Genomic DNA, 27,148 nt, shown 5'->3' with positions numbered 1-27,148 from the left:
CATTCTCAACTGTTTAGCATTACAAATGTTCCAATAATAAAATGACTGACTCCCTTCAATATTACATGGCAATAAAATCCTGTGCCTACCCACTACGATCAGTAGTTGCAACATTGGTTTTAAGCTAAAAAAAAAGCAAGTTGATTTTTTTTTTGTGTGGTATCGCACCACAAAGAGAATAGCCATGGTTCAGGATACTTGCTCGGTGTGGACAAACCTCAGGTGCTGATGTTATACAGCCAGAACTCCTCTAGCATGGGAAACTAGAACTTCCACAACATCAGCACAAACTTCCCGTTCTCTGCTGGAGGGAGGAAGGCAGTGCTCCAGGATGTGCATAAAGCAAAAATTGTGAACTTGTAGAAAAACAAGGGTGACTGCAGAAATTGCAACAACTATCAAAGCAGCTCCCATGCTGAGTAAAGTGAGAAAAACATTTGTACCTGTGTTGCATCTGTCAGACACAGATCCTGGCTGAATGCATCTACCCTGAATTCCAATATAGCTGCAGAACTAGAAGATATACAATTGACATGATCAGTCCACCAGCTACAAGAGAAACACCATTAACAAAGGAGATGCTACATATTGCCTTCAATCATGTGAGCGAAGAGAGTTTATTTAAACTGCCAGAGAAAATTGGCTGCTCATTGAAGCTGCTCAATCTGATCTCTTTTCACAATATGACCAGTAAGGGCAGCTATGATTGAGCCCTTTGAGATCTGGGACGAGATTCTCTGGCCTCCCAGTCATGTGTTGCCCGCCGACGGGCGGCCCAAGTTAAGTTTATTTATTGGTGTCACATGTAGGCTTACAGTAACACTGCAATGAAGTTACTGTGAAAATTCCCTCGTCGCCACACGCCAGCCAGTGCCTGTTCGGGTACACCGAGGGAGAATTTAGCATGGCCAATGCAACTAACCAGTACGTCTTTCAGACTGTGGGGGGAAACTGGAGCACCCAGAGGAAACCCAATGCAGACACAGGGAGAACATGCTGACTCAGCACATACAGTGACTCAAGCCAGGAATCGAACCCAGGACTCTGGCGGTGTGAGGCAGCAGTGCTGAGCACTGTGACACCATGGCGCGTTGCTTGCTAGTGGCAGGATTCTCCGATCCCACCGCTATCAACGGGAATTCCCACTGACGCCACCCCATGCCAGTGGGAAACTGCGGGCAGGGGTGCGCTGCCAGCTGGACCAGAGAATCCCGCCGGCGTGAATGGCTGGAGAATTCTGGCCCTGCAGTGGGACCAATTGTTCTGGTAGCAACGCTTTCTTTGCTCTGTCATATGCCTTCAGGCCATCCACTGAAATACCGGAACTGATGGAAAGCTATTCAACCTTGCTCGCCTGAGATCCAAAGACAAAGATGCTCCTCATCAGAAAGTTGCGCAATGTTGATAATACCGCGCCAGCATTCCATACCAAGCAGCACCATCAGCAACAAATGAACAAACTCTCTCATGATTGTAATGAGTTTGGTTTGACGAATAGCATCAGGAAGATAAATATCATAGACCAGGATGTTGCCATAATACCATTCGTTGGAAATGTAACGCTGGAGGTTGTTGATAATTTCATTTATCTAGGCCCCATAATCACCAGCAATCTGTCACTTGATACTGAAATCAATGCATAAATTACAAAAACTGCAGCTGTTATGTTCATAAAATTGTGGAACAATAGTAATTGGACTGAGCACACCAAACAACAAGTCTACCAAGTCTGCATCCTCAGTGCACTCCTATACAACAGTGAGACCTGGACAATGTCTGCTATGGTGTGGAGATGCCAGCGTTGGACTGGGGTAAATACAGCAAGAAGTCTCACAACACCAGGTTAAAGTCCAACAGGTTTATTTGGTAGCACAAGCCACTAGCTTTCAGAGCGCTGCTCCTTCATCAAGTAAGTGGGAGTTCTGTTCACAAACAGGGCATACAAAGACACAAACTCAATTTACAAAATAATGGTTGGAATGTGAGTCTTTACAGGTAATCAAGTCTTAAAGGTACAGACAATGTGAGTGGAGAGAGCGTTAAGCACAGGTTAAAGAGATGTGAATTGTCTCCAGCCGGGACAGTTAGTGAGATTTTGCAAGCCCAGACAAGTCGTTGGGGTTACAGATAGTGTGACATGAAACCAAGATCCCAAATGAGGCCTCATGTGTGCGGAACTTGGCTATCAGTCTCTGCTCAGCGACTCTGCGTTGTCGTGTGTCATGAAGGCCGCCTTGGAAAACGCTTACCCGAAGATCAGAGGCTGAATGCCTGTGATTGCTGAAGTGTTCCCCAACAGGAAGAGAATATTTTTGCCTGGTGATTGTCGAGCGGTGTTCATTCATCCATTGTCGCAGCGTCTGCATGGTCCCCACGACTTGCCTGGGCTTGCAAAATCTCACTAACTGTCCTGGCTGTAGACAATACACACCTCTTTAACCTGTGTTTAACCCTCCACTCACATTGTCTGTACCTTTAAGACTTGATTACCTGTAAAGACTCGCATTCCAACCATTATTTTGTAAATTGAGTTTGTGTCTTTATATGCCCTGTTTGTGAACAGAACTCCCACTTACTTGATGAAGGAGCAGCCCTCCAAAAGCTAGTGGCTTGTGCTACCAAATAAACCTGTTGGACTTTAACCTGGTGTTGTGAGACTTCTTACAATATCTGCTAAGCAGGAGAAAAGGCTGAAAGGTTTCCACCTTCACTGTCACAGACATATCCTCAATGTCTTTTGGCAGCACAAATGTCACCAACTTAGAGTGCACTAATTCTTTCAGTATGCACTCACTGCTAAGCCAATCACATCTGTGCTGGCTCGGCCATGTTTATCAGATGCATGATGGTCATATATTCAAAGAGGCTTTCAAAGTGAACTGGCTGCTGGATCACAACCTCTGGACATCCATACTTCCACTACGAGGACACCTTCAGGCGAGGTATGAAGATGGTGGATATTGACACTGACAACTGGAGACAGTTATCAACAGCTATCATTTCTGGAGGTTGACTATTTGGAAGGGCACTGGAAGAGAGGAGCAGAGACAAAAAGCTCAGCTGCCCAAGAAGGGGGCCCAGAGAAAACAAATGCTAACAAATCATGTACCCTTCATTCCATTGTAGCAAATGTAGCAGAGACTGCCATGTCAGAGTGGGGCTCCTGAGCCTCACCTGGTGATACTTAGAGTTGACCACAGTGGTGCAAACTGATATCGAACAAGATAGAAGACTGCCACCACTGCTCAGAGTAATTGAAAATAGTTCATAGCATGAAATATACTTACAATAAGCTCAAAGTCTCCAGCTGAAGAAACATCACCTTCCATAACAGTAGCTCCAAAACCTAAATCCTGGATCAATTCTGCAATGTCAGTGGGCTGGATGACGTCTGGATTATATTTGACTTCTGCCTTACCTGCCATGAGTGCGACCAGAACCGAATATATACCTAAAAAGCAGAGATACATTTGGAATATTATTCTGCAATTTGTAGAAATACAGTTGGAAAATAAAACAAACCAAAAAAGTCTGGCAAGCTATTTATATTCATGAAATTAACATATGACTTATGTAAAAAAAGTCTATGAAATAAATTCCTTTAATTGTTAAGATGTACATTTGAATCCAGGTCATGATTACTGGTGTCATGCCAAAAAGACACAAGACAAAAATATATATATACACGTGTATTACATCCTGGCTACATTATAATTTTTTTTTAAATATAAAGGACTTTGGGTGCAATCTTACCGACCGTTCAGGCCCTGCTATCATTGCAGCGAAGGCGGAGAATTTGGCACCCAACCAAACCTCCGTTCACTGCAGCGGTAGCGGAAAATCCTGCCAGCGTGAACGGCCGTAAAATTACCACCAAAGGCTTTATACTGACTGAAGCCATGCCTGGCTACGAATCATACAAAGTGAATTTCTAGCCTTCAGAAAACCACAGCTCTAAAGAGGCAACTAATACCCCCTCCCCTACCACACATGACCGCAGAGATCAAATTCCAAGGAAATGCACACAGGCACTTTAGATTTCTAAAGCAGGCTCAATAGAGACAATCTGTCTATAAGGATAAAGGACTTGGAAACCTCAGGTAAACTCATTCATGGATGAAAATTAGTCGTCTCAGGAACCTACATCTTCTGTTCAAACCCAAGGGGAAGAAGTGGAAGTTATTGCACATGACTCACCCAGCCTGCTAGAACGTGTAATATTGTCTTGTGAAATTAGAGGAGGCAGTCTTAGAGCTCTGCCTACTCAGGTTTAAATTGCCCTGCTTTCCCCTACACGGTTTCTACTGGAATAGCTGAACTTTTGTACGAGTGCCGACTACAAGACTAATTCATCTCTATGTGCTTCTCCCATCATGGAAGTCAGTGCCACTGGAAAAGTGAATTACCCCACATAGCTTAAGCCTGCTAACCTCTCTGAAGGAATTCAGTGGTAGATTTTTGATTCTGGACTCACGTAAAAGAAAAGCTCTTATTTTGTCTTTGGTCTTTGCCCTGTGGCTCTTTCTTTCCCCAAGTTTGTTTACGGCATCATGATCGGCACAGGCTTGGAGGGCCAAAGGGCCTGTTCCTATGCTGTACTTTTCTTTATTATCCCACGTTTATTGTGTGAATGTACCAGGGATTACGTAGTGATACGCCCTCCCTGAGTTTTGAACGTATGAGAAATAAACTAACCCTATCTAGTTTGCAGTGGGCTTATTAATAGAGGATTGGATTACTCCAAAACTATGGGGTTGGGGAAAATACACCACCATTTCTAAAGGGGAAAATTAAAAAACACCTTTGCGTTTACAGACAGGTTGTGAGGGGAGAAATCAGGGCTGTTTTGAATTAAACCACCTCTGGTCCATAACATTGGGCTAGAGGCTTGCTCACAGTTGTTGGTTCTAAGTGAATGAGGTGGATCTTGACTTTGTGCAATATGGTAAAACAGATCATAGCAAATTAGCAACCTGCTTCACATGACACCTGATTCTTGTTCCCATTGCCTTCAATAAATGGACGAGTACAGGTACAGAGTAGAAGTGGCCTACAACCCATATAGACAGATCACAACTGAGAGTGTTACAAGAATATCTGGCGTAGTAAATGGAAAAAGTATTTTCTATAAGCCTTTCTTTCACTGCAGCAATCCTCTGCTGTTTCTCCAGTAATGGAGAGGGTGCAGAAAACCTAGACCCAAAGGTCACTAAATGAGGAGGAGCAGATGGTGCAGGAAATTATATTAGAAAATCTGAAGTGTAGGGGGGTGGAGTGGGGAATCTTCCTCTGCATTCCCACCCAGAACATTGGTAAATGAGTGTAATGGTATCATCTCATCATTCCAACCAGGATTTCCATATTGGTCAGTAAAGGCCCAGGAGGTGATAATACAAGGCCCATAAATCCCCCACTGGGGGTAAAAAGGAAGTTTTGTACCAGCTGTCTCTCCTCCCAGTTGGTTTTATTTCAAAGGCATTGCCTTTCACATTTTATAGCGAACAAATCACTTTAAAAAATGTATTCATTAGCCTGGATTTTGCATTGATCATAACAGGAGGGATGGGGTGGGTCTATTGTTACGATTCCAGTTGATGTCACTACTGGACAGCCAGGTCTCAGAATGGAATCTTGACTCAATAGCCTGTAACTTTTATTTTCCGTTGAGAGATGTAGATGAACAGAGTCACGGGACTGCCAATTAACTTTTAACAAAAGAATAAAACATGTATTAAACGTGAAAAGATTGATCATGAAACAATACTCCACCCCATCTATATCTTCACAGGTGTCCACAGATTTTTTTTAAGGATAACACAAGTTGCAAAGTATCTATTATACAATAGTGTTCTCAGTAAGTACACAATCCATGTAAACCAACAGGCCAACTCTGAAACCAAGCAACAGTTGCCACCCAATATAATTTATGTGGATTTCTCATCAAATCCCTCCAGATGCTTGTCACAGTGTGAGCCAACTGGTCTCACTGGAACTCCAATTTCCACACAAGTGTTTCCAAACTCCACTCTTGGACAAAGTACCTTAGAATCTTCTCCCAAACAACACTTTCTCTCAGATGCCTTCACCAACGATCCACTTCCAGATCTTCAACCTGCATTTTCAGTATTTCTCTGCCTTTGATTGCCAAGTGCATTCAAACTTCCACACAATCTCTCGGTATGGCAACAGAACACTACTGCTTCACAGGCTGTGTTAAGATGTCACCATACTTTTGATTTACCTCTGATGTCTAGATTCCCACTTTAAATCTGATTACTGCAGCTGTCTCTCTAACTCAGAGAATTTTCTCTGCCTTTCACTGTAACTTCACCGACCAGGATCTTGCTCAACCTCTTGTTCTTTGTTCCTCTGACTTCAGTTTTCCTAAAATATTCTTTCTGTCCCAATTCCCTGGTTCCTGGACTTTCTGGTGTTGTTTTTGGGAAGTCTGTTTTTTTGGCAGCTCCATGGTCCTGTCCAGCTGCTTTTGGGTCCAGCTTATAACTAAATTCCTAAATAACCTAAAGTGGCCCCTGGTTGCTAAGTAACAGCCGAGTTTTTAAACCCTGATTACTTTCGCATTACAAACCCTTTAGTTACAATGCAAGCGCAGTTCGAAATAAAACCAAAAGCCATACACATGCAGACACCTTCATTTAACAAGAACTAAAGTTTTAACCCTTTCTTATACAGCAATGCAAAATTACACTAATATCCTCAAATGCAAATATAGATTACTTAAAACTACCATTGATTCCTGACAGCGTCAACATTATTATGAAATAGACACCAATTTCTAGCACATACACACACAAATTTTGAATGCAGAAAACCACTGCTGTCAGAAATACCCAATATCCCACAAAGTGCACTGTAACAGCCCTTCTAGATAAACTGATAATTTAAAGAGATGCAATTATGTGAATTAGGGGTTCTTTTCCACTTGATCTCCAGTGAGGAAACCAGGACAAGTTAGGGCTGGTGCATTCAGGAGGAAATGATTTTTTAAACAGAGAGTGATAACTTATAATTACTTGCTCTCTTTCTTAATCACATCTCTCTTTTCCAATCATCATTCTAATTTCTACAGCAGTGCTTCACAAACTGGTTTCCAACGTGGTGCCGTTTTAACATTTAGAGTCATTAGGTTTTACAGCACAAAAGTAGGCCCATAGTGTCTGCACCAGCAATCAAGCACCTATCTATTCTAATTTCATTTTCCAGCACTTGGTCAATAGCCTTGTATACTACAGTGTTTCAAGTGCACATCAAAATGCTTGAAAATTAACGAGACCCCAGATGTCAGCAATAAAGCAACATAGTAACACACAGTATATAATTAAAATTTGCATTTTATAGATCAACATTATATAAATATGAAAATGTCATCCTGATGTACTTTGTAAAAATTTTACTCTGTGTACTAGGATAGGTTTCAACCAAGCTCTCCATATTCCTAGTTGATGCGCACACACACACACCACCACCACCCCCCCCCCCCCACTCCCACCTACACAGCAGCCCCTCTTCCTAATCCCTCTCATATCAAACAAACCAGCTCCTTTTCCCAATATCCCACCCCCTACTCAATCACTCAGGAATCTCTCTTCCTAAACCCACCCACCCCACCCCAGTTTCTCTTGCTCCATCCCTTGCAAAGCAGGGTCCCTGTCCTGGAGTAAAGTTCCTGTACTACAGGCAGACAGGAGCGAGAACATGGAAAATTTTGAAACCATCATTCAAGGTGATGAATGAATACGTTTCTTCAGTGTTCACCAAGGAGAGGAGCCATGTTTTTGAGGAAGAGAAGGTGTTACAGGCTAATAGGCTGGAGGAAATAGATGTTCGGAGGGAGGATGTCCTGGCAGTTTTGAATAAACTGAAGGTCGATAAGTCCCCTGGGCCTGATGAAATGTATCCTAGGATTCTTTGGGAGGCAAGGGATGAGATTGCAGAGCCTTTGACTTTGATCTTTGGGTCCTCGCTGTCCACGGGGATGGTGCCAGAGGACTGGAGAATGGCGAATGTTGTTCCTCTGTTTAAGAAAGGGAATAGAAATGACCCTGGTAATTATAGACCGGTTAGTCTTACTTCGGTGGTTGGTAAATTGATGGAAAAGGTCCTTAGAGATGGGATTTACGACCATTTAGAAAGATGCGGATTAATCCGGGATAGTCAGCACGGATTCGTGAAGGGCAAGTCGTGCCTTACAAATTTGATAGAATTTTTTGAGGAGGTAACTAAGTGTGTTGATGAAGGTAGGGCAGTTGATGTCATATACATGGATTTTAGTAAGGCGTTTGATAAGGTCCCCCATGGTCGGCTTATGATGAAAGTGAGGAGGTGTGGGATAGAGGGAAAGTTGGCCGATTGGATAGGTAACTGGCTGTCTGATCGAAGACAGAGGGTGGTGGTCGATGGAAAATTTTCGGATTGAAGGCAGGTTGCTAGCGGAGTGCCGCAGGGATCAGTGCTTGGTCCTCTGCTCTTTGTGATTCTTATTAATGACTTAGAGGAGGGGGCTGAAGGGTGGATCAGTAAATTTGCTGATGACACCAAGATTGGTGGAGTAGTGGATGAGGTGGAGGGCTGTTGTAGGCTGCAAAGAGACATAGATAGGATGCAAAGCTGGGCTGAAAAATGGCAAATGGAGTTTAACCCTGATAAGGATGGTGATGGCTAACACGAGGGGACAAAGCTTTAAATTGAGGGGTGAGAGATATAGGACAGATGTTCGAGGTAGGTTCTTTACTCAGAGAGTCGTAAGAGCGTGGAATGCCCTGCCTGCAGCAGTGGTGGACTCGTCAACGTTGAGAGCATTCAAATGGTTATTGGATAAACATATGGATGATATTGGAATAGTGTAGATTAGAGGGGCTTTAGATTGGTACCACTGGTCGGTGCAACATCGAGGGCCGAAGGGCCTGTACTGCGCTGTAATGTTCTATGTTCTAAATGTGAGGTGATTCATTTTGGTAGGACTAATTTAAATGTGGATTACAGGGTCAAAGGTAGGGTTCTGAAGACTGTGGAGGAACAGAGAGATCTTGGGGTCCATATCCACAGATCTCTAAAGGTTGCCACTCAAGTGGATAGAGCTGTGAAGAAGGCCTATAGTGTGTTAGCTTTTATTAACAGGGGGTTGGAGTTTAAGAGCCGAGGGGTTATGCTGCAACTGTACAGGACCTTGGTGAGACCACATTTGGAATATTGTGTGCAGTTCTGGTCACCTCACTATAAGAAGGATGTGGAAGCGCTGGAAAGAGTGCAGAGGAGATTTACCAGGATGCTGCCTGGTTTGGAGGGTAGGTCTTATGAGGAAAGGTTGAGGGAGCTAGGGTTTTTCTCTCTGGAGCGGAGGAGGCTGAGGGGAGACTTAATAGAGGTTTATAAAATGATGAAGGGGATAGATAGAGTGAACGTTCAAAGACTATTTCCTCGGGTGGATGGAGCTATTACAAGGGGGCATAACTATAGTGTTCGTGGTGGGAGATACAGGAAGGATATCAGAGGTAGGTTCTTTACGCAGAGAGTGGTTGGGGTGTGGAATGGACTGCCTGCAGTGATAGTGGAGTCAGACACTTTAGGAACATTTAAGCGGTTATTGGATAGGCACATGGAGCGCACCAGGATGATAGGGAGTGGGATAGCTTGATCTTGGTTTCAGATAAAGCTCGGCACAACATCGTGGGCCGAAGGGCCTGTTCTGTGCTGTACTGTTCTATGTCTATGTTCTATGTTCATTCATCTTCCTGGGCCAGCTGCATGATCTCCCGGTTTATCCCATGTTCTGGGCACAGTCTCTGCAGTTGTCCGTGTCAAGTCGATACACAAACATCTCAGGCCAGCTTGGCATTAAAAATCATTTCTGAAGTCAAAGAGCACTTTGTGCTCACCATCCGCCCATGTCATTTGGCAGAATAGTACGATCTGTAGGCAGTCTCCTCTCCACACTCGCCATTGCTGCTTGGGGAAGGGGTGCTCATGGCCCCGAATGTGAGCTCCATGAAATAACTCCTCCAAGGCCAGTGTACAGAATTTAAACCCGGAGTGCCAGTAACCCTGACACTCCACATGACGTACATGTGCAGGGCCCCCTGATTGGACAGCCATTATTGCCTTAACCTGGAAGCTCGTATTCTAAGAGGTCCATATCATTACACTCTTCAACCCCATCTGGCGGGGCGTGGCGGAGGCTTCATGTGTAGGTTGGGAGCTCCTACTCTGTAAGATCATTTAGACCTAATATATTTCCTAGCAGTTTAGACTCTGCTTGACTCAGTGAGGATGCTTCAATCTGATCGGCTGAAGCATCTTGCTGTTTCTTGCTCTGCTCATAAGCATCACAGATTCTCCATAGAGAACTTCATGCATCATAGAACAAGTTTCTGCTCTAAAACCTATGAGAACTTTGTGAGCAGCTGTCATTACAGTAAATGACAAGCTCTATTCCTTCACAAACTGACCACAAAATTATGTTTACAAGATAATGTTGCTTTGCAGGTAAATTCAGCAACTAAATTGCCCAAAATCCAGCAATCAAATATAGGAGCAGATAATCTGTTTGGTGATATTCTTTAACTGATTAACAGTTATCGTTCAATCAGGAACTAGGCGAATTTGGTTTCTCTTTTTGCAATAGTCGCATTGGATATTACACATACATCTGAACTTGCTGAGCCTCACTTTAATCTCAGCCAAAAGGTGGCATACCTGACAGTGTAGAATTCCATCAGCACTGTACTTAGGTATCATCCAAGGTTATATAATTGTATCCTGGAGTGGTGCTTGAACCATTAATCTCTGACTAGGAGTAACATTATAACCAATGTTGTCAAATCTACTCCAAGGTTTTTTACTTTTTATTTTATTTATTAGTGTCACAAATAGGCTTACATTAACACTGCAATAAAGTTACTGTGAAAATCCCCTAGTCTCCACACTCCGGTGCCTGTTCGGGTACACTGAGGGGGAATTTAGCACGGCCAATGCACCTAACCAGCACGCCTTTTGGACTGTGGGAGGAAACCCATACAGATACAGAGAAAAGGTGCAGACTCCGCATAGACAGTGGTCCAAGCTGGGAATCAAACCCGGGTCCCTGGTGCTGTGAGGCAGCAGTGCTAATCATTGTGCCACCATGGTAAGTACAATGTGAAAGGTGTAACACGAATTGCAAGGTAATGATGTTTCAGACCTAGCACGTTAGTTTCATCTTCAGCTGCAAAAGAAGAATTTCCATAATCGCAGAATCTTTATGGCGCATGAGGCCATTTGGCCCATCAGGGCCACATTGGCTCTCTAAAAGAGCATTTCATCTAGTACCTTGCACATTCTTTCTATTTTAGACTGACTGGTATGAATCATTAAATACAAATGCAGCATAAAATATTACTCACCTTCTTCTCTTTGAAGATTATTTTCAATATTTGTAACACAAGAGGCACACGTCATACCAGTAACCAGTAGGAAACATTTTGCTTTTGATGCTTCATTGTTTTGGCCATCTTGGTTCGGCCGGGGAGGTAGAAACGCAACTGCATTATCACTGGAAGGGAATACTTTTTTCTTCCTTCCAGCAAGTACTTCTTCTTTGGCATGCGTGGAATGCCTTGAAGGCACGCTTGAATTGACTGAAGAAGACTCACTCATGCTCCCAACATCTGTATTCCAGGGGGAAATAAATACCCAAAATCAAAGATTATCATTGTTTTTCTTTCCCTCAAAATCCTTTTATAAGTAACAATTTATACAAATTTTCACGAACAAGAACATGCCATAGAAATTTGGTAAATTAATCTGAAGGACAGTTTACACCCTTGTCTTCTAGGCAGGAACAGTGTTTTAGCTCGTATAAAAAGTGTGCCGTCCCATTTTCCAGTCCATTCCCACTAATCTCTGGTTTTTACAGCACTCGTCTTGGTTTAGGATCAGATGGATGCGTGTCAGACTCATGCACAGCCTCATCCATAATTGCTGATCAGGATTCTAGGGCTCCACTGTATTTTAACCAGCGATGAGTGAGGAAGCCACTATGGTATTCATGGGGCTGAAACAGGTCCGCTGCCAGTAGATAGAAGAGGCCCTCCAGGTAACTAAAAAACTTTCCTTTTATGGGGTCAAGAAGAGCATTCTAGCCCTCTCGACAGGAATGCTAACATTGCATTTGCCTTCCTAACTGCTGACTGAACCTGCACCTTAACCTTGAGAATCTTGAACAATGACTCCCAAGTCCTTTTGTGTTTCTGATTTCCTAAGCATTTCCCCATTTAAAAAATAGTCTATGCCTCCATTCCTCCTTCCAAAATGCATAACCTCACACTGTGCCACATTGTATTCCATCTGCCACTTCTTTTCCTACTCTCCTAACTTGTCCAAATCCTTCTGCAGCCCCCCCCTCGCCTCCTCAATGCTACCTGTCCCTCTATGTATCTATGGGAGGGCTCTCCCTTGGAGGACGTAATTATTGTGCCCTTCTAGTAGATTGGGGTAAGTGGTCCGAGAAGTGGGAGGAGAATGGGTCTGTGAGGGGTGCAGCATGTGTGAGCAGAGAGTATAGAAGTGAGGTGGTTTTCTTAGCTGGGAGTAGGGCATTGTGAGCCAGTAACCGGGGAAGCTGTGAGCAGTGTTGATTGGCAGACAACAATGAAAGGGACCATAAGCATGGGAGCAACTTTGGTGAGCTTTGAGTGCTTTTGGATCTGTACTCATCCAAGCAAATGGGGAGTGTTACATCATACAACTAAGTTGTGTCTTCTAAAAAGTGGGCTTGTCCACAGAATGTCCAGTCTCTGACCTGCTCTTGTTATTACAGTATTTATGTGGCCAGTCCAGTTAGTTTTCTGGTCAACGGTAACCCCAATATGTTGATGGTAGGGCATACAGTGGTTGTAATGCTATTAAATGTCAAAGAAAGATGGTTAGATTCTCACTTGTTAACTATGCTCTTTCAGAGAATTGGGACAGACTCAATGGGCCAAAAGGACTCCTTCTGCGCTGTAGGCATTCAGCCCAAGTCTAAATGTTGTCCAGGTCTTGCTATATGTGTGCACAAATTGCTTTGTTATTTAAGGAGTTTCAAATGAAACTGAACATTATATTTATCATTGGACATGCCCATTTCTGACCCTATGATGCAGGGAAGGTCATTGATGAAGATGCTGAAGATAGTTGGGCCTAGGACACTACCCTAAGGAAGGCCTGCAGTGAATTTTCAGGGACTGAGATCATTTGCCTCTAGCAACCACAATCACTTTTGTCAGAATTAGTTCTGAAAAAGGGTCAACCTGAAATGTTCACTATTTCTCTCCACTGATGCCTGACCTGCTGAATATTTCAAGCATTTTTGGTTATTTCAGATTCATGCATCGGGAATACTTGGTTTCTGCATTTTTCTTTCTATTAGGTACGGCCCCAACCAGTAGAATTTTTTTTCCCCTGATTCCCATTGACTTCAGTTTGATCCAGCTTCTTGATGCCACATTGAGTCAAATGCCATTTTGATCTCAAGAGAAGTCACTCTCACCTCACTTCTTGAATTCAGCTCTTTTGTACATGTTTGGACAAAGGCTGTGTTGAAGTCTAGAGTCAAGAGGCCTTGGTGGAACCCAAATTAAACATTTAATTTAGTTTATTTACTAGTGTCACAAGTAGGCTTACATTAACACTGTAATGAAATTACTGTGAAAATCCCCTAGGATCCCCTAACATCAAAGGAGCAGGTGCTGTTCAATCACTTTGTTGACGACATCTACTTTCACTTTGCCAATGATTTGTCTGATGAGGGGAAGGGGTGGGTGTGTGGTTAGGGTTCAAACTGATGTGCTGGGCTGCCCCATCATTGAGGATATCAACATACATGGCACCACGTTAGTTGTTCACCGTCACTGTGCCAAGATTGTGAAGCTTTGACCACATTTAATGGCTGGGAGATTACTTAGCTGTATACAAATTGCGTCTTTCACTAGTCACATGCACATTGACCTGTGTAGTTCAGATTGGCACATTTTTAGATATGGGGTGTTAGGGACTGCCTGGGTTGGGGGGGGGGGGGTCGGGAGGTGCCTGGGTTGGGGAGGAAATCGGGGGTTGCCTGGGTTTTGGGGGGGAAATCAGGGGTTGCCTGGGTTTGGGGGGGGGAGAAATCGGGGGTTGCTTGGGTTTGGGGGGGAAATCAGGGGTTGCCTGGGTTGGGGGGGGCAAAATCAGGGGTTGCCTGGGTTTGGGGGGGGCAAAATCAGGGGTTGCCTGGGGTTGCGGGGGGGGGGAGGAAAATTGGGGGTTGCCTGGGATGCAGGGTTGCCTGGGTTTCCCAGGTTGGGGGGTTGTCCGGGTTGCGGAGTTGCCCGAGTGGCCTGGGTTGGGGAGGGTCGGGGGTTGCCTGGGTTGTGGGAGGGGTCGGGGGGGTTGCCTGGGTTGTGGGAGGGGTCGGGGGGGTTGCCTGGGTTGTGGGAGGGGTCGGGGGGGTTGCCTGGGTTGGGGGAGGGTCGGGGGGGTTGCCTGGGTTGGGGGAGAGGTCGGGGGATGGTTGGCTGGGTTGGCGTCGGGGGTTGCCTGGGTTGGGGGAGGGGTCGTGGAGGGGGTTGCCTGGGTGGGGGGGGGGGGGGGGGGGGTGCCTGGGTTGGGGGGCGGTTGCCTGGGTTGGTGGGGGGGGGTTGCCTGGGCTGGGGGGGGGGGGGGTTGCCTGGTTTGGGGGGGGTCGGGGGTTGCCTGGTTTGGAGGGGTAGGGGGTTGCCTGGTTTGGAGGGGGGGGGGGGGTCGGGGGTTGCCTGGGTTACGGTGGGTCGGGGGAGCTGCCTGGGTTGGGGGTTACATGGGTCAGAGTCAGACACTGCGTTGGAGACGGGTGCTCAGAGACTGGTGTGGTGGCGAAAGAGCTCAGAGACTGGGTGGGCTCAGAGACTGTGTGGGGGATGGGGGGAGATCAGAGACTGGCTGGGTGATAGGGGGCTGAGAGACTGGGTGCGGAATGGGGGTGGGCTGAGAGGCTGGGCGGGGAATGGGGGTGGGCTGAGAGGCTGGGCGGGGAATGGGGGTGGGCTGAGAGGCTGGGCGGGGAATGGGGGTGGGCTGAGAGGCTGGGCGGGGAATGGGGGTGGGCTGAGAGGCTGGGCGGGGAATGGGGGTGGGCTGAGAGGCTGGGCGGGGAATGGGGGTGGGCTCAGAGGCTGGGCGGGGAATGGGGGTGGGCTCAGAGGCTGGGCGGGGAATGGGGGTGGGCTCAGAGGCTGGGCGGGGAATGGGGTGGGCTCAGAGGCTGGGCGGGGAATGGGGGGGGCTCAGAGGCTGGGCGGGGAATGGGGGGGGCTCAGAGGCTGGGCGGGGAATGGGGGGGGGGGCTCAGAGACTGGGTGGGGAATGGGGGGGGGCTCAGAGACTGGGTGGGGAATGGGGGGGGGGGCTCAGAGACTGGGTGGGGAATGGGGGGGGGGGCTCAGAGACTGGGTGGGGAATGGGGGGGGGCTCAGAGACTGGGTGGGGAATGGGGGGGGGCTCAGAGACTGGGTGGGGAATGGGGGGGGCTCAGAGACTGGGCGGGGAATGGGGGGGGCTCAGAGACTGGGCGGGGAATGGGGGGGGCTCAGAGACTGGGCGGGGAATGGGGGGGGCTCAGAGACTGGGCGGGGAATGGGGGGGGCTCAGAGACTGGGCGGGGAATGGGGGGGGCTCAGAGACTGGGCGGGGAATGGGGGGGCTCAGAGACTGGGCGGGGAATGGGGGGGGCTCAGAGACTGGGCGGGGAATGGGGGGGGCTCAGAGACTGGGCGGGGAATGGGGGGGGGCTCAGAGACTGGGTGGGGAATGGGGGGGGGGCTCAGAGACTGGGTGGGGAATGGGGGGGGGCTCAGAGACTGGGTGGGGAATGGGGGGGGGCTCAGAGACTGGGTGGGGAATGGGGGGGGGCTCAGAGACTGGGTGGGGAATGGGGGGGGGCTCAGAGACTGGGTGGGGAATGGGGGGGGGCTCAGAGACTGGGTGGGGAATGGGGGGGGGCTCAGAGACTGGGTGGGGAATGGGGGGGGGCTCAGAGACTGGGTGGGGAATGGGGGGGGGCTCAGAGACTGGGTGGGGAATGGGGGGGGGCTCAGAGACTGGGTGGGGAATGGGGGGGGGCTCAGAGACTGGGTGGGGAATGGGGGGGGGCTCAGAGACTGGGTGGGGAATGGGGGGGGGCTCAGAGACTGGGTGGGGAATGGGGGGGGGCTCAGAGACTGGGTGGGGAATGGGGGGGGGCTCAGAGACTGGGTGGGGAATGGGGGGGGGCTCAGAGACTGGGTGGGGAATGGGGGGGGGCTCAGAGACTGGGTGGGGAATGGGGGGGGGCTCAGAGACTGGGTGGGGAATGGGGGGGGGGCTCAGAGACTGGGTGGGGAATGGGGGGGGGGCTCAGAGACTGGGTGGGGAATGGGGGGGGGGCTCAGAGACTGGGTGGGGAATGGGGGGGGGGCTCAGAGACTGGGTGGGGAATGGGGGGGGGGCTCAGAGACTGGGTGGGGAATGGGGGGGGGCTCAGAGACTGGGTGGGGAATGGGGGGGGGGCTCAGAGACTGGGTGGGGAATGGGGGGGGGGCTCAGAGACTGGGTGGGGAATGGGGGGGGGGCTCAGAGACTGGGTGGGGAATGGGGGGGGGGCTCAGAGACTGGGTGGGGAATGGGGGGGGGGCTCAGAGACTGGGTGGGGAATGGGGGGGGGGCTCAGAGACTGGGTGGGGAATGGGGGGGGGGGCTCAGAGACTGGGTGGGGAATGGGGGGGGGGCTCAGAGACTGGGTGGGGAATGGGGGGGGGGCTCAGAGACTGGGTGGGGAATGGGGGGGGGGCTCAGAGACTGGGTGGGGAATGGGGGGGGGGGCTCAGAGACTGGGTGGGGAATGGGGGGGGGGGCTCAGAGACTGGGTGGGGAATGGGGGGGGGGGCTCAGAGACTGGGTGGGGAATGGGGGGGGGGCTCAGAGACTGGGTGGGGAATGGGGGGGGGGGCTCAGAGACTGGGTGGGGAATGGGGGGGGGGGCTCAGAGACTGGGTGGGGAATGGGGGGGGGGCTCAGAGACTGGGTGGGGAATGGGGGGGGGGCTCAGAGACTGGGTGGGGAATGGGGGGGGGCTCAGAGACTGGGTGGGGAATGGGGGGGGGGCTCAGAGACTGGGTGGGGAATGGGGGGGGGCTCAGAGACTGGGTGGGGAATGGGGGGGGGGGCTCAGAGACTGGGTGGGGAATGGGGGGGGGCTCAGAGACTGGGTGGGGAATGGGGGGGGGGCTCAGAGACTGGGTGGGGAATGGGGGGGGGGCTCAGAGACTGGGTGGGGAATGGGGGGGGGGCTCAGAGACTGGGTGGGGAATGGGGGGGGGGCTCAGAGACTGGGTGGGGAATGGGGGGGGGGGCTCAGAGACTGGGTGGGGAATGGGGGGGGGGGCTCAGAGACTGGGTGGGGAATGGGGGGGGGGGCTCAGAGACTGGGTGGGGAATGGGGGGGGGGGGCTCAGAGACTGGGTGGGGAATGGGGGGGGGGCTCAGAGACTGGGTGGGGAATGGGGGGGGGGCTCAGAGACTGGGTGGGGAATGGGGGGGGGCTCAGAGACTGGGTGGGGAATGGGGGGGGCTCAGAGACTGGGTGGGGAATGGGGGGGGCTCAGAGACTGGGTGGGGAATGGGGGGGGCTCAGAGACTGGGTGGGGAATGGGGGGGGCTCAGAGACTGGGTGGGGAATGGGGGGGGGCTCAGAGACTGGGTGGGGAATGGGGGGGGGCTCAGAGACTGGGTGGGGAATGGGGGGGGGCTCAGAGACTGGGTGGGGAATGGGGGGGGGCTCAGAGACTGGGTGGGGAATGGGGGGGGGGCTCAGAGACTGGGTGGGGAATGGGGGGGGGCTCAGAGACTGGGTGGGGAATGGGGGGGGGCTCAGAGACTGGGTGGGGAATGGGGGGGGGCTCAGAGACTGGGTGGGGAATGGGGGGGGGCTCAGAGACTGGGTGGGGAATGGGGGGGGGCTCAGAGACTGGGTGGGGAATGGGGGGGGGCTCAGAGACTGGGTGGGGAATGGGGGGGGGGCTCAGAGACTGGGTGGGGAATGGGGGGGGGGCTCAGAGACTGGGTGGGGAATGGGGGGGGGCTCAGAGACTGGGTGGGGAATGGGGGGGGGGCTCAGAGACTGGGTGGGGAATGGGGGGGGGGGCTCAGAGACTGGGTGGGGAATGGGGGGGGGGGCTCAGAGACTGGGTGGGGAATGGGTGGGGACTGGGTGGGGAATGGGTGGGGAATGGGTGGGGAATGGGGGGGGGGGGCTCAGAGACTGGGTGGGGAATGGGGGGGGGGGGGGGGGCCCAGAGACTGGGTGGGGGGCTCAGAGACTGGGTGGGGAATGGGGGGGGGGGCTCAGACTGGTTGGGGGGATGGGCGCATTGCTCTAACTCATCGTCCATGTCTATCTCTCTCTCTATCTCTCTTTTCCCGGGCCACTCAGTTGTGTCTGCACGAACCCGTCTCTCCCCATCCTTCCTCCTGCGCCATGCTGCCGCGCGGCCCGCTCTCCAGAACTTTGTCCCACGCTCAAACACAAACGTTACACCTGACACACCCCCGTCAGCACGCACTGCTTCCATCCCTCAGCAACGTTCGCCTTCGGCGCCTGCGCCCCACTACTGCCGGCTCTGCACCTGCGCGAAATCCCGGCGCCGCTTGCTGTTGGCGCCTGTGCCCTGCTGATGCCGGCTCTGCACATGCGCGAAATCCCAGCGCCGCGCACAACTGCGCAGGCGGCATTGCGCGGCGCGAGTGCGCCTGCGCCGTTCTGCGCATGTTTTAAAGATCCCGCCAGTTGGGAAGGCGTTCCGCGTGAGGAGGGATTCCAGGGAGATGATGGGGCAAGGCGATGGTCTATTGGTATCATCGTTAGACTTATACCCCTCAGCTAATGTTCTGGGGGCCCAGTTTCGAATCTGGCCAAGGTAGATGGTAGAATATGAATAAAATTTTTAAAAACCTGGAATTAAGAATCTTAGGATGACCATAAAACCATTGTGGATTATCGGAAAAACTAATGTCCTTTAGGGCAGGAAATTTGCCGTCCTTACCTGGTCCGGCCTACATGTGACTCTAGAGCAGTGGTTCCCAAACTTTTTTCACTGGGCCGCACTTTCGGAATAAAAATTTGCTCGCACCATACCAAGTTTTTATTGATAAGAAATACATCCAAAAACCAAAAAAAATTCCAAGCAGTGCTTGATTCATAATATAGAACACAATTACTTTATAATATGATCATGGGACATCCGGAAAGTATAAAACAATGCTTGTTTAAACCATGTTTAAATGTTTCTTTGATTGTCCTTGAATCTTCCGGCCACACTTGCCATCCTCTCTCGCCGCACCAGTGTGGCGCGCTGCACCCTTTGGGAACCACTGCTCTAGAGCCACACCAATATAGTTGACTCTCAACTGCCCCCCAAGGGCAACTAGGGATAGGTAACAAATATCAGCCAGCTAGTGACACCCATGTCCCACGAATGAATAAAAAAAGCTCGCAACTCACCAAGTATCCTTTGACGGCACCTTGCAAGCCATCAATCACCCTAGCAGGACAAGGATAGCAGATACATGGGAACATCACCTGCAAGCTCTCCCCTAAGTCACTCACCATCGTCTTGTGAAGTTGGGTGGAGTAATTGTAGATTGGGAGGTAGGAAGTTAGAATTTGTTGTTTGTAAAATTGTAAAATATTAGGGGGGAAAAGCATTGCGTGGTCCCATTAAAAGATTATGCTTTTTCTGTGCTTAGAGATTTAAAAATGCAAGTACATAGAGAACCCAAACTGAAACATTTGTTTCCAAAGGCCAAGAAACAGTTTTACTAAGAAAACAGGCTTTTGAATTTAGCTAATCAATTTGAATCAGGCACTTAGATACCAAAAACCTATTAAATTTAAATCTGATGGTTTTGACAACCTAGGACAAATCCTATTGTGGGAAATATTGTTATGTTATCATGGGTATAAAAGAAGGGGACAGTGGGACAACTGCCACCTGCCAGAGCTAACAGCTCACAGCTCTCAACTGGCTTTCATAGCATCATCTATGTCTTAAAGAAAGCACCATCTAGATAGCAAAGGTACCAAAGAAGAAAGGATAGAAAAATCAACAGAGAAGGCTCAGAATATTCCAGAAGACACAAAACCCAGTTGTAATTTAAAGAGTGACTAAATTCTATTTTGATAATGAGTGGAAATTGTATTTATTTGAACAGCATACCATTAGAATCTTGTTTTATTCAAGAATAGTTAGAAACATAGAAAAACTACAGCACAAAACAGGCCCTTTGGCCCCACAAGTTGTGCCGAACATATCCCTACCTTTTAGGCCTACCTATAACCCTCCATCCTATTAAGTCCCATGTACTCATCCAGGAGTGTCTTAAAAGACCCTGTTGAGTTTGCCTCCACCACCACTGACGGCAGCCGATTCCATTCGCTCATCACCCTCTGTGTGAAAAACTTCCCCCTAACATTTCCCCTGTACCTACCCCCAGCACCTTAAACCTGTGTCCTCTCGTAGCAGCCATTTCCACCCTGGGAAAAAGCCTCTGAGAGTCCACACGATCTATGCCTCTCAACATCTTATATACCTCTATTAAGTCTCCTCTCATCCTACGTCTCTCCAAGGAGAAAAGACCAAGCTCCTTCAGCCTATCCTCATAAGGCATGCCACTCAATCCAGGCAACATCCTTGTAAATCGCCTCTGCACCCTTTCAATCTTTTCCACATCCTTCCTGTAATGAGGCGACCAGAACTGAGCACAGTACTCCAAATGGGGTCTGACGAGGGTCTTATATAGCTGCATCATTATCCCCGGACTCCTAAACTCAATCCCTCGATTGAAAAAGGCCAGCACACCATACGCCTTCTTAACCACCTCCTCCACCTGCGGGGCCGATTTTAGAGTCCTATGGACCCGGACCCCAAGGTCCTTCTGATCCTCTACAGTACTAAGAGTCTTTCCCATTATATTGTACTCCTTCATCCCATTTGACCTGTCAAAATGGACCACTACGCATTTATCTGGGTTGAAGTCCATCTGCCACTTCTCCGCCCAATCTTGCATCCTATCTATGTCCCTCTGTAACTTCTGACATCCCTCCAGACTATCCACAACCCCACCAACCTTCGTGTCGTCAGCAAACTTACCAACCCATCCCTCCACTTCCTCATCCAGGTCATTTATGACAATGACAAACAGCAAAGGTCCCAGAACAGATCCCTGGGGCACACCACTGGTGACCGACCTCCATTTAGAAAAAGACCCATCTATACACACTCTCTGCCTCCTTTGGGCAAGCCAGTTCTGGATCCACAGGGCAGCAGCCCCTTGGATCCCATGCCCTCTCACTTTTTCTAGAAGCCTTGCATGGGGGAACTTATCGAACGCCTTGCTAAAATCCATATAAACCACATCTACCGCTTTCCCTTCGTCAATGTGTTTAGTCACATTTTCAAAGAACTCCACCAGGCTCGTAAGGCACAATCTGCCTTTGACAAAGCCATGCTGAGTATTCTTGAGCATACTAAACCTCTCTAAATGCTCATAAATCTTGTCCCTCGGGATCTCCTCCATCAGCTTACCAACCATTGAGGTTAGACTCACCGGTTGGTAATTTCCTGGGCTATCCCTATTCCCCTTCTTGAAAATAGGAACCACATCCGCAATCCTCCAATCCTCCGGCACCTCTTCCGTCTCCATCGACGACGCAAAGATCATCACCAGAGGCTCTGCAATCTCTTTCCTCGCCTCCCACAGTAACCTGGGGTACATCCCATCCGGACCCGGCGACTTATCTATCTTGATGCCATTCAAAGATTCCAGCACAACTTCTTTGTTAAATTCCACATACTCAATCTTTTCAGTCCACTGCAAGCCCGCAGTACATCCACCCAGGTCCTTCTCCTCTGTGAAAACCGAGGCAAAATACTCATTAAGCACCTCTGCCATTTCTACTGGTTCCGTACAGATTTTCCCGCCTTCACCTTTTATAGGCCCTATTCCTCCACGTCTCATCCTTTTACTCTTCACATATTTATAGAACGCCTTAGGGTTTTCTTTAATCCTACCTGCCAAGGCCTTCTCGTGACCCCTTCTGGCTCTCCTAATTTCCTTCTTTAGTCCCTTCTTACAAGCCGTATACTCATCTAGATCCCTATCTTTGCCAAGCTCTCTGAACCTTTTGTGCGTTTTCCTTTTCTTCTCGACTAGGTCCCGCACAGCTTTCGTGCACCACGGTTCCTTTAACCTACCAACTCCTCCCTGTCTGCTCAGAACGTTGTCCTGTAGAACTCTAGACAGTTAATCGTTAAATAGTGAAAAGAATAGTTAATAGAAGGGATTTATTCGGTTTGTTAATAGCTTCTTGTTTATAACAATCCTGATTTGGAACTATATCACTGTTCCTTCACTGTCATTGAGTCAAAACTCTGGAACTCCGTAACTACAACACATGGACTGCAGCAATTCAAGAAGACAGTTCACCACCACTTTCGCAAGGACAATTCGGGATGGGCAATAAACGCAAGCCTACTGATGACCACATCCCATTAAACTATAAAACAAGAAAATAAAGTTGTAGAATGCAGTAAGATATCAAGGATTAGTTAAATCTATAGAAGTGTCAACTAGTACTAATTCCAGAGAATATTGAAATGTGTATTTGGGGGAGACAAACAATTCAAGAAAATGCAGAATAAATGATAGATACTTAGAGGTGTCAAAGAATAAAGGAATCTCAGAAGGTATTCAAGAGTGGTCAAGGAAACATATGGGATATTTTACTAGTCAGGGCCCACAATACCAGAGCAGAGTGGCTATGCTAGATTTATATAAATACGAGTTAGACCGCAGTTAGAGCACCGTGTGCGGTTGTGGTCACTATACCACAGGAAGGATGTGATCACATGAGAGAGGGCAGAGAAGAGATTTGCAAAGATACTGCTGGTAATAGATAATTTTAGCTAGGAAGAAAGATTCAATCGGTAGGAGTTTTTTTTGTAACAGAGGAGGCTGAGGGAAGATTAAATAGAGATATGCAACATTGAGGGGTTGAAAATGGATAGGAAGGATCTATTTCTGTTGGCAGAGAGGTCGTTAGCCAGGGGCACAGATCTGACCAACTGGTAGAAGAACTAAGAGGATGTTGAGTAATTTCTTCAACGCGATTTACCAGGATGTTGCCTGGTATGGAGAGCATTAGCTATGAGGAGAGGTTGGAGAAACTTGGTTTGTTCTCACTGGAACGACAGAGGTTGATGGGTGACCTGATAGAAGTCTACAAGATTATGAGGGGCATGGGCAGAGTGGATAGTCAGAAGCTTTTTCCCAGGGTGTAAGAGTCAATTACTTGGGGGCATAGGTTTAAGCTGCGTGGGGCAAGGTTTAAAGAAGATGTACGAGGCAAGTATTTTACACAGAGGGTGGTGGGTGCCTGGAACTTGCTGCCGGGGAGGTAGTGGAAGCAGATATAATAGTGACTTTTAAGGGGCGTCTTGACAAATACATGAATAGAATGGGAATAGAGGGATGTGGTCCCTGGAAGGGTAAGGGGTTTTAGTTCAATGGGACAGCATGGTCAGTGCAGGTTTGGAGGGCTGAAGGGCCTATTCCTGTGCTGTAATTTTCTTTGTTCTTTGTTCAGAATATGGTGGGGCTCTGCAATTCACTGCCAGAAAGTGTGGCAGTAGTGGAAACTCTCATTACATTTAGAATATAACACTTTGATATCTATTTGAGGTGCTGTAACCTACAGGACCAAGATCTCAAAGGTTGCACTAGACTAGATTGCCCTCTTTCAGATTGCACCGTCACAATGGGCCAAATGACCCCCTCTTTCCATAAACCTTTGTTTCTGTCACCCAATGTGAATATTGTTCCAAATGTTGAGGAGGAAAACAAGGAGAGTTGCCCTACCAGATAAAGAGGCAGTAAATCCCATCTCGTCTATGGCAGCTCTCAATTCCTCTGAGTTGGTCAGTGCTGGGTCAAAGTGGATCAGCCCCTTCTCTTTGGCCAGTGATACTTTGATCAATTTTACACCTGTCATTTGGGAGATCATCTTCTCTATAGATTGCACACAAGAATGACATGTCATTCCTCCAATACTAATTACTGCGATGCTGGTTGTGGTTTGTGAGTGCGTTTCAGTATCACAGTTTGATTGATGTAGTAAGGGTGTAACTGGAATTGATGATGAGGACACATTTTTCATTTCCATGTCAGTTGGAAGATAAACTTTAAAGTTCCCTGGTGGTAGAGCTTCAATCTCTAATTTTAAAGATGCTGGATTAGTCAAGATTGAATCATACTTCACATTAGCCTTTTTGCTCTCCAAAGACACCATGATGCTCTGTACACCTGGGAGCTCTTTGATATTTGTTTCAATATTAGCAACACAAGACTTGCAACGCATTCCCTCCACATGGAGAACTACTGACACAATGTTGTGGGTCGCACTTGTCATTTTGTTGTTGGACGTCAAGGTTTTATTTCTTATTTGATCTTGAGATTCAGTAGGTTTGATCACACCCAGTTTCAGAGAAGCTGGTCTGCTCTTGATCGTGGCTTGAAAACCCATGTCATTGATTTGATTTTTAAGCTCTTCTGGTTGAATCACACGAGGCTGGTATACAATAATTGCTTCCTGTTTGTTAAGGGAGACCTTAACTCGGTTTACACCTTGCAGTTTACCAATTTTGCCTTCAATTTTGCTAATGCACGAATAGCATGTCATGCCTTCCACTCTCATCTTCACCGTAACTTCAACTGGTAGGGGAATTTTCCTCTCAAGCAAAGATCCATTTTGATTAGTGAGGGATGCTTCAAAGCCCATGTCATCAATCGCCTCACATATCTGCTGGGCACCGATTATTGTCGGTATATATTTTACCAATGCGTTATTATATTTGAGAGACACCTTAATGCTAACAATACCTTTCTGTTTAGAAATCTGGCCCTCTATTGACTGCACACATGATTGGCAAGTCATGCCCACAATATTGATATGTGCAGTGCTGATACCAACTGGTAGAGGGAATAGTTCACTCAGGCTGGCTTCAAATCCAATATTATTAATGCCAAACCGCAAAGATTCAGGACTTTGTTCTGCAGGACTGTAGACGAGAATACCATTGTGTTTCTCCAAAGGAACCTGAAAACAAGAAAATGGTTTTAGGTTATTTTAAAAATCTTAAAATAGAAGATTGAATGAAATTGTTTTTAAAAGTTGGAGAAGTGAGTGGCAAACCATCTGACCTTGGAGGAACAGACCCTAGGAGATTTTCACTCCTGATGGCTCTTTAGCAATCCTGACATTGACTATTGCCCAAAGCCAGGTGTCAAAATTTGTGGGAGTTCAGACCATGATCGGACATACAATGGTTTCTGATATTGCAAGGAAAAGGGATGTGGTGGCACGGAGCACGGGAGTGATAAAGCAGGAAACTCTGAGATTGGAGGGCAGCAGAGCAACATTTCTTTTCCTCCTAGTCCAACTTTGCAACAAAACTGGATTACCTGAACATTGTGCAGCCAGGATCCTGACTGCCACTAGCTTTCACTGACACATTCAGGACCATGCAGCCCTCAGTGAGCCCCATGGTTAAAATATTGTGCACATTCCAATTGGGACTTTGCTACATAAAGCAGGCCTTGCTCCTTTGGGGCAGGCAGCTTTCCTGGGCTTGATATCAGGCTAGCTAGGATAGTGGGGATGCAGGATCAAGAATAATAAACTGTTGGCACATCATTTCCTCTAGGGTTGAATTGGGGGCAGAGAGGAGGGGAATATTAAAATACTCCCCTTAAAATTGTGATTGATACGCTTTTGAATAAATAATTCATATGAAACAGGCTTAAAAATGGCCCTGTCGTGAGAACTATCCCAGTACCATACTTCTGTAAAATATCTAGCATGTGCAAGGTGACTTTATAGATCTTAGTGTACGTGAAGATTTTATACCAGAATTACAGGTAATAGTCAATCCATTAATGACTGCTAATCAGACATATATCTGAATAAATCATTGGGGCGGCACGGTAGCACAGTGGTTAGCACTGCTGCTTCACAGCTCCAGGGTCCCGGGTTCGATTCCCGGCTCAGGTCACTGTCTGTGTGGAGTTTGCACATTCTCCTCGTGTTTGCGTGGGTTTCCTCCGGGTGCTCCGGTTTCCTCCCACAGTCCAAAGATGTGCGGGTTAGGTTGATTGGCCAGGTTAAAAAAAAATTGCCCCTGAGATGCGTAGGTTAGAGGGATTAGCGGGTAAATATGTGGGGGGTAGGGCCTGGGTGGGATTGTGGTCGGTGCAGACTCGATGGGCCGAATGGCCTCCTTCTGCACTGTAGGGTTTCTATGATTTCTATGGGTTTCTATGATCTGTATTTGAACTGAGTGGTTTTATTCCTCTTTTAAACAGATTGCCTTGCAGACTTAAATGCCACAACATTAGGAACATAGGAATTAGGAGTGAGAGTAGGCAATTCAGCCCGCTCCACCATTCTATATCACAATCGCTGACATCCATCTCATCCTAACTCCACTTCCCTGACTTTTCCCCAGAGCCCTTTATCCCGCTTTTGATCAAATATTTATCTATCTCTTTCTTGAATCTGCATCCACTGCACTCTGGGGCAATGAGTTACATAGATTCACAACCCTCTGTGAGAAGTAGCTTCTCCTTATCTCTGTCTTGAATGTCCCCCTCTTACTCTACAACTATGACCACGTGTCCTAGAAGGAGGAACATTTGGTTAACATTTACTTTATCAATCCTGTTAATTATTATATATATAATCCCGCCTCATTCTTCTGCACTCTAGCGAGTACAAACCCAAGCTACTCATCGCTCCTCAGACGACAGCCCCTTCAAACCTGGAATCAATCTAGTGAACCTCTACTGAACTGCTTCCAGTGCCACCGCATCCTCAAAGAAGGAGACCAAAACTGAACACAATACTTCAAGTGTGATCTCACCAATACAATTATACAATTGTAACAACACTTCTCTACTTTTATACTCTAGACCCTTTGCAATAAATGCCAAGATTTCTTTTGCCTTCCTTATAACATTCTGCACCTGCATACTCACTTTCTGAGACTCATGCACAAGGACACCCAGA

General features: G+C 48.0%; 1 protein-coding gene across 1 annotated transcript in view; it reads right to left on the bottom strand.

Annotated features, from left to right (window-relative positions):
- The window catches only part of atp7b (ATPase copper transporting beta), an 80,842-nt gene that overhangs the window by 40,113 nt on the left and 13,581 nt on the right, over window positions 1-27,148 (bottom strand). Inside the window, exons 2-4 of the mRNA XM_078222334.1 lie at window positions 23,944-25,180; window positions 11,400-11,663; window positions 3,288-3,451 (exon numbers count right to left, since the gene is read on the bottom strand). Of these exons, the coding sequence (XP_078078460.1) occupies window positions 3,288-3,451; window positions 11,400-11,663; window positions 23,944-25,180 (1,665 nt within the window). The remainder of the gene's footprint in view (window positions 1-3,287; window positions 3,452-11,399; window positions 11,664-23,943; window positions 25,181-27,148) is intronic.

The sequence above is a fragment of the Mustelus asterias genome, chromosome 10 (assembly GCF_964213995.1).
Source record: "Mustelus asterias chromosome 10, sMusAst1.hap1.1, whole genome shotgun sequence".
NCBI classification, from domain to species: domain Eukaryota; kingdom Metazoa; phylum Chordata; class Chondrichthyes; order Carcharhiniformes; family Triakidae; genus Mustelus; species Mustelus asterias.
The sequence above is the reverse complement of the archived record's forward strand: the minus strand, read 5'-3'. Positions and strand labels throughout refer to the sequence as shown.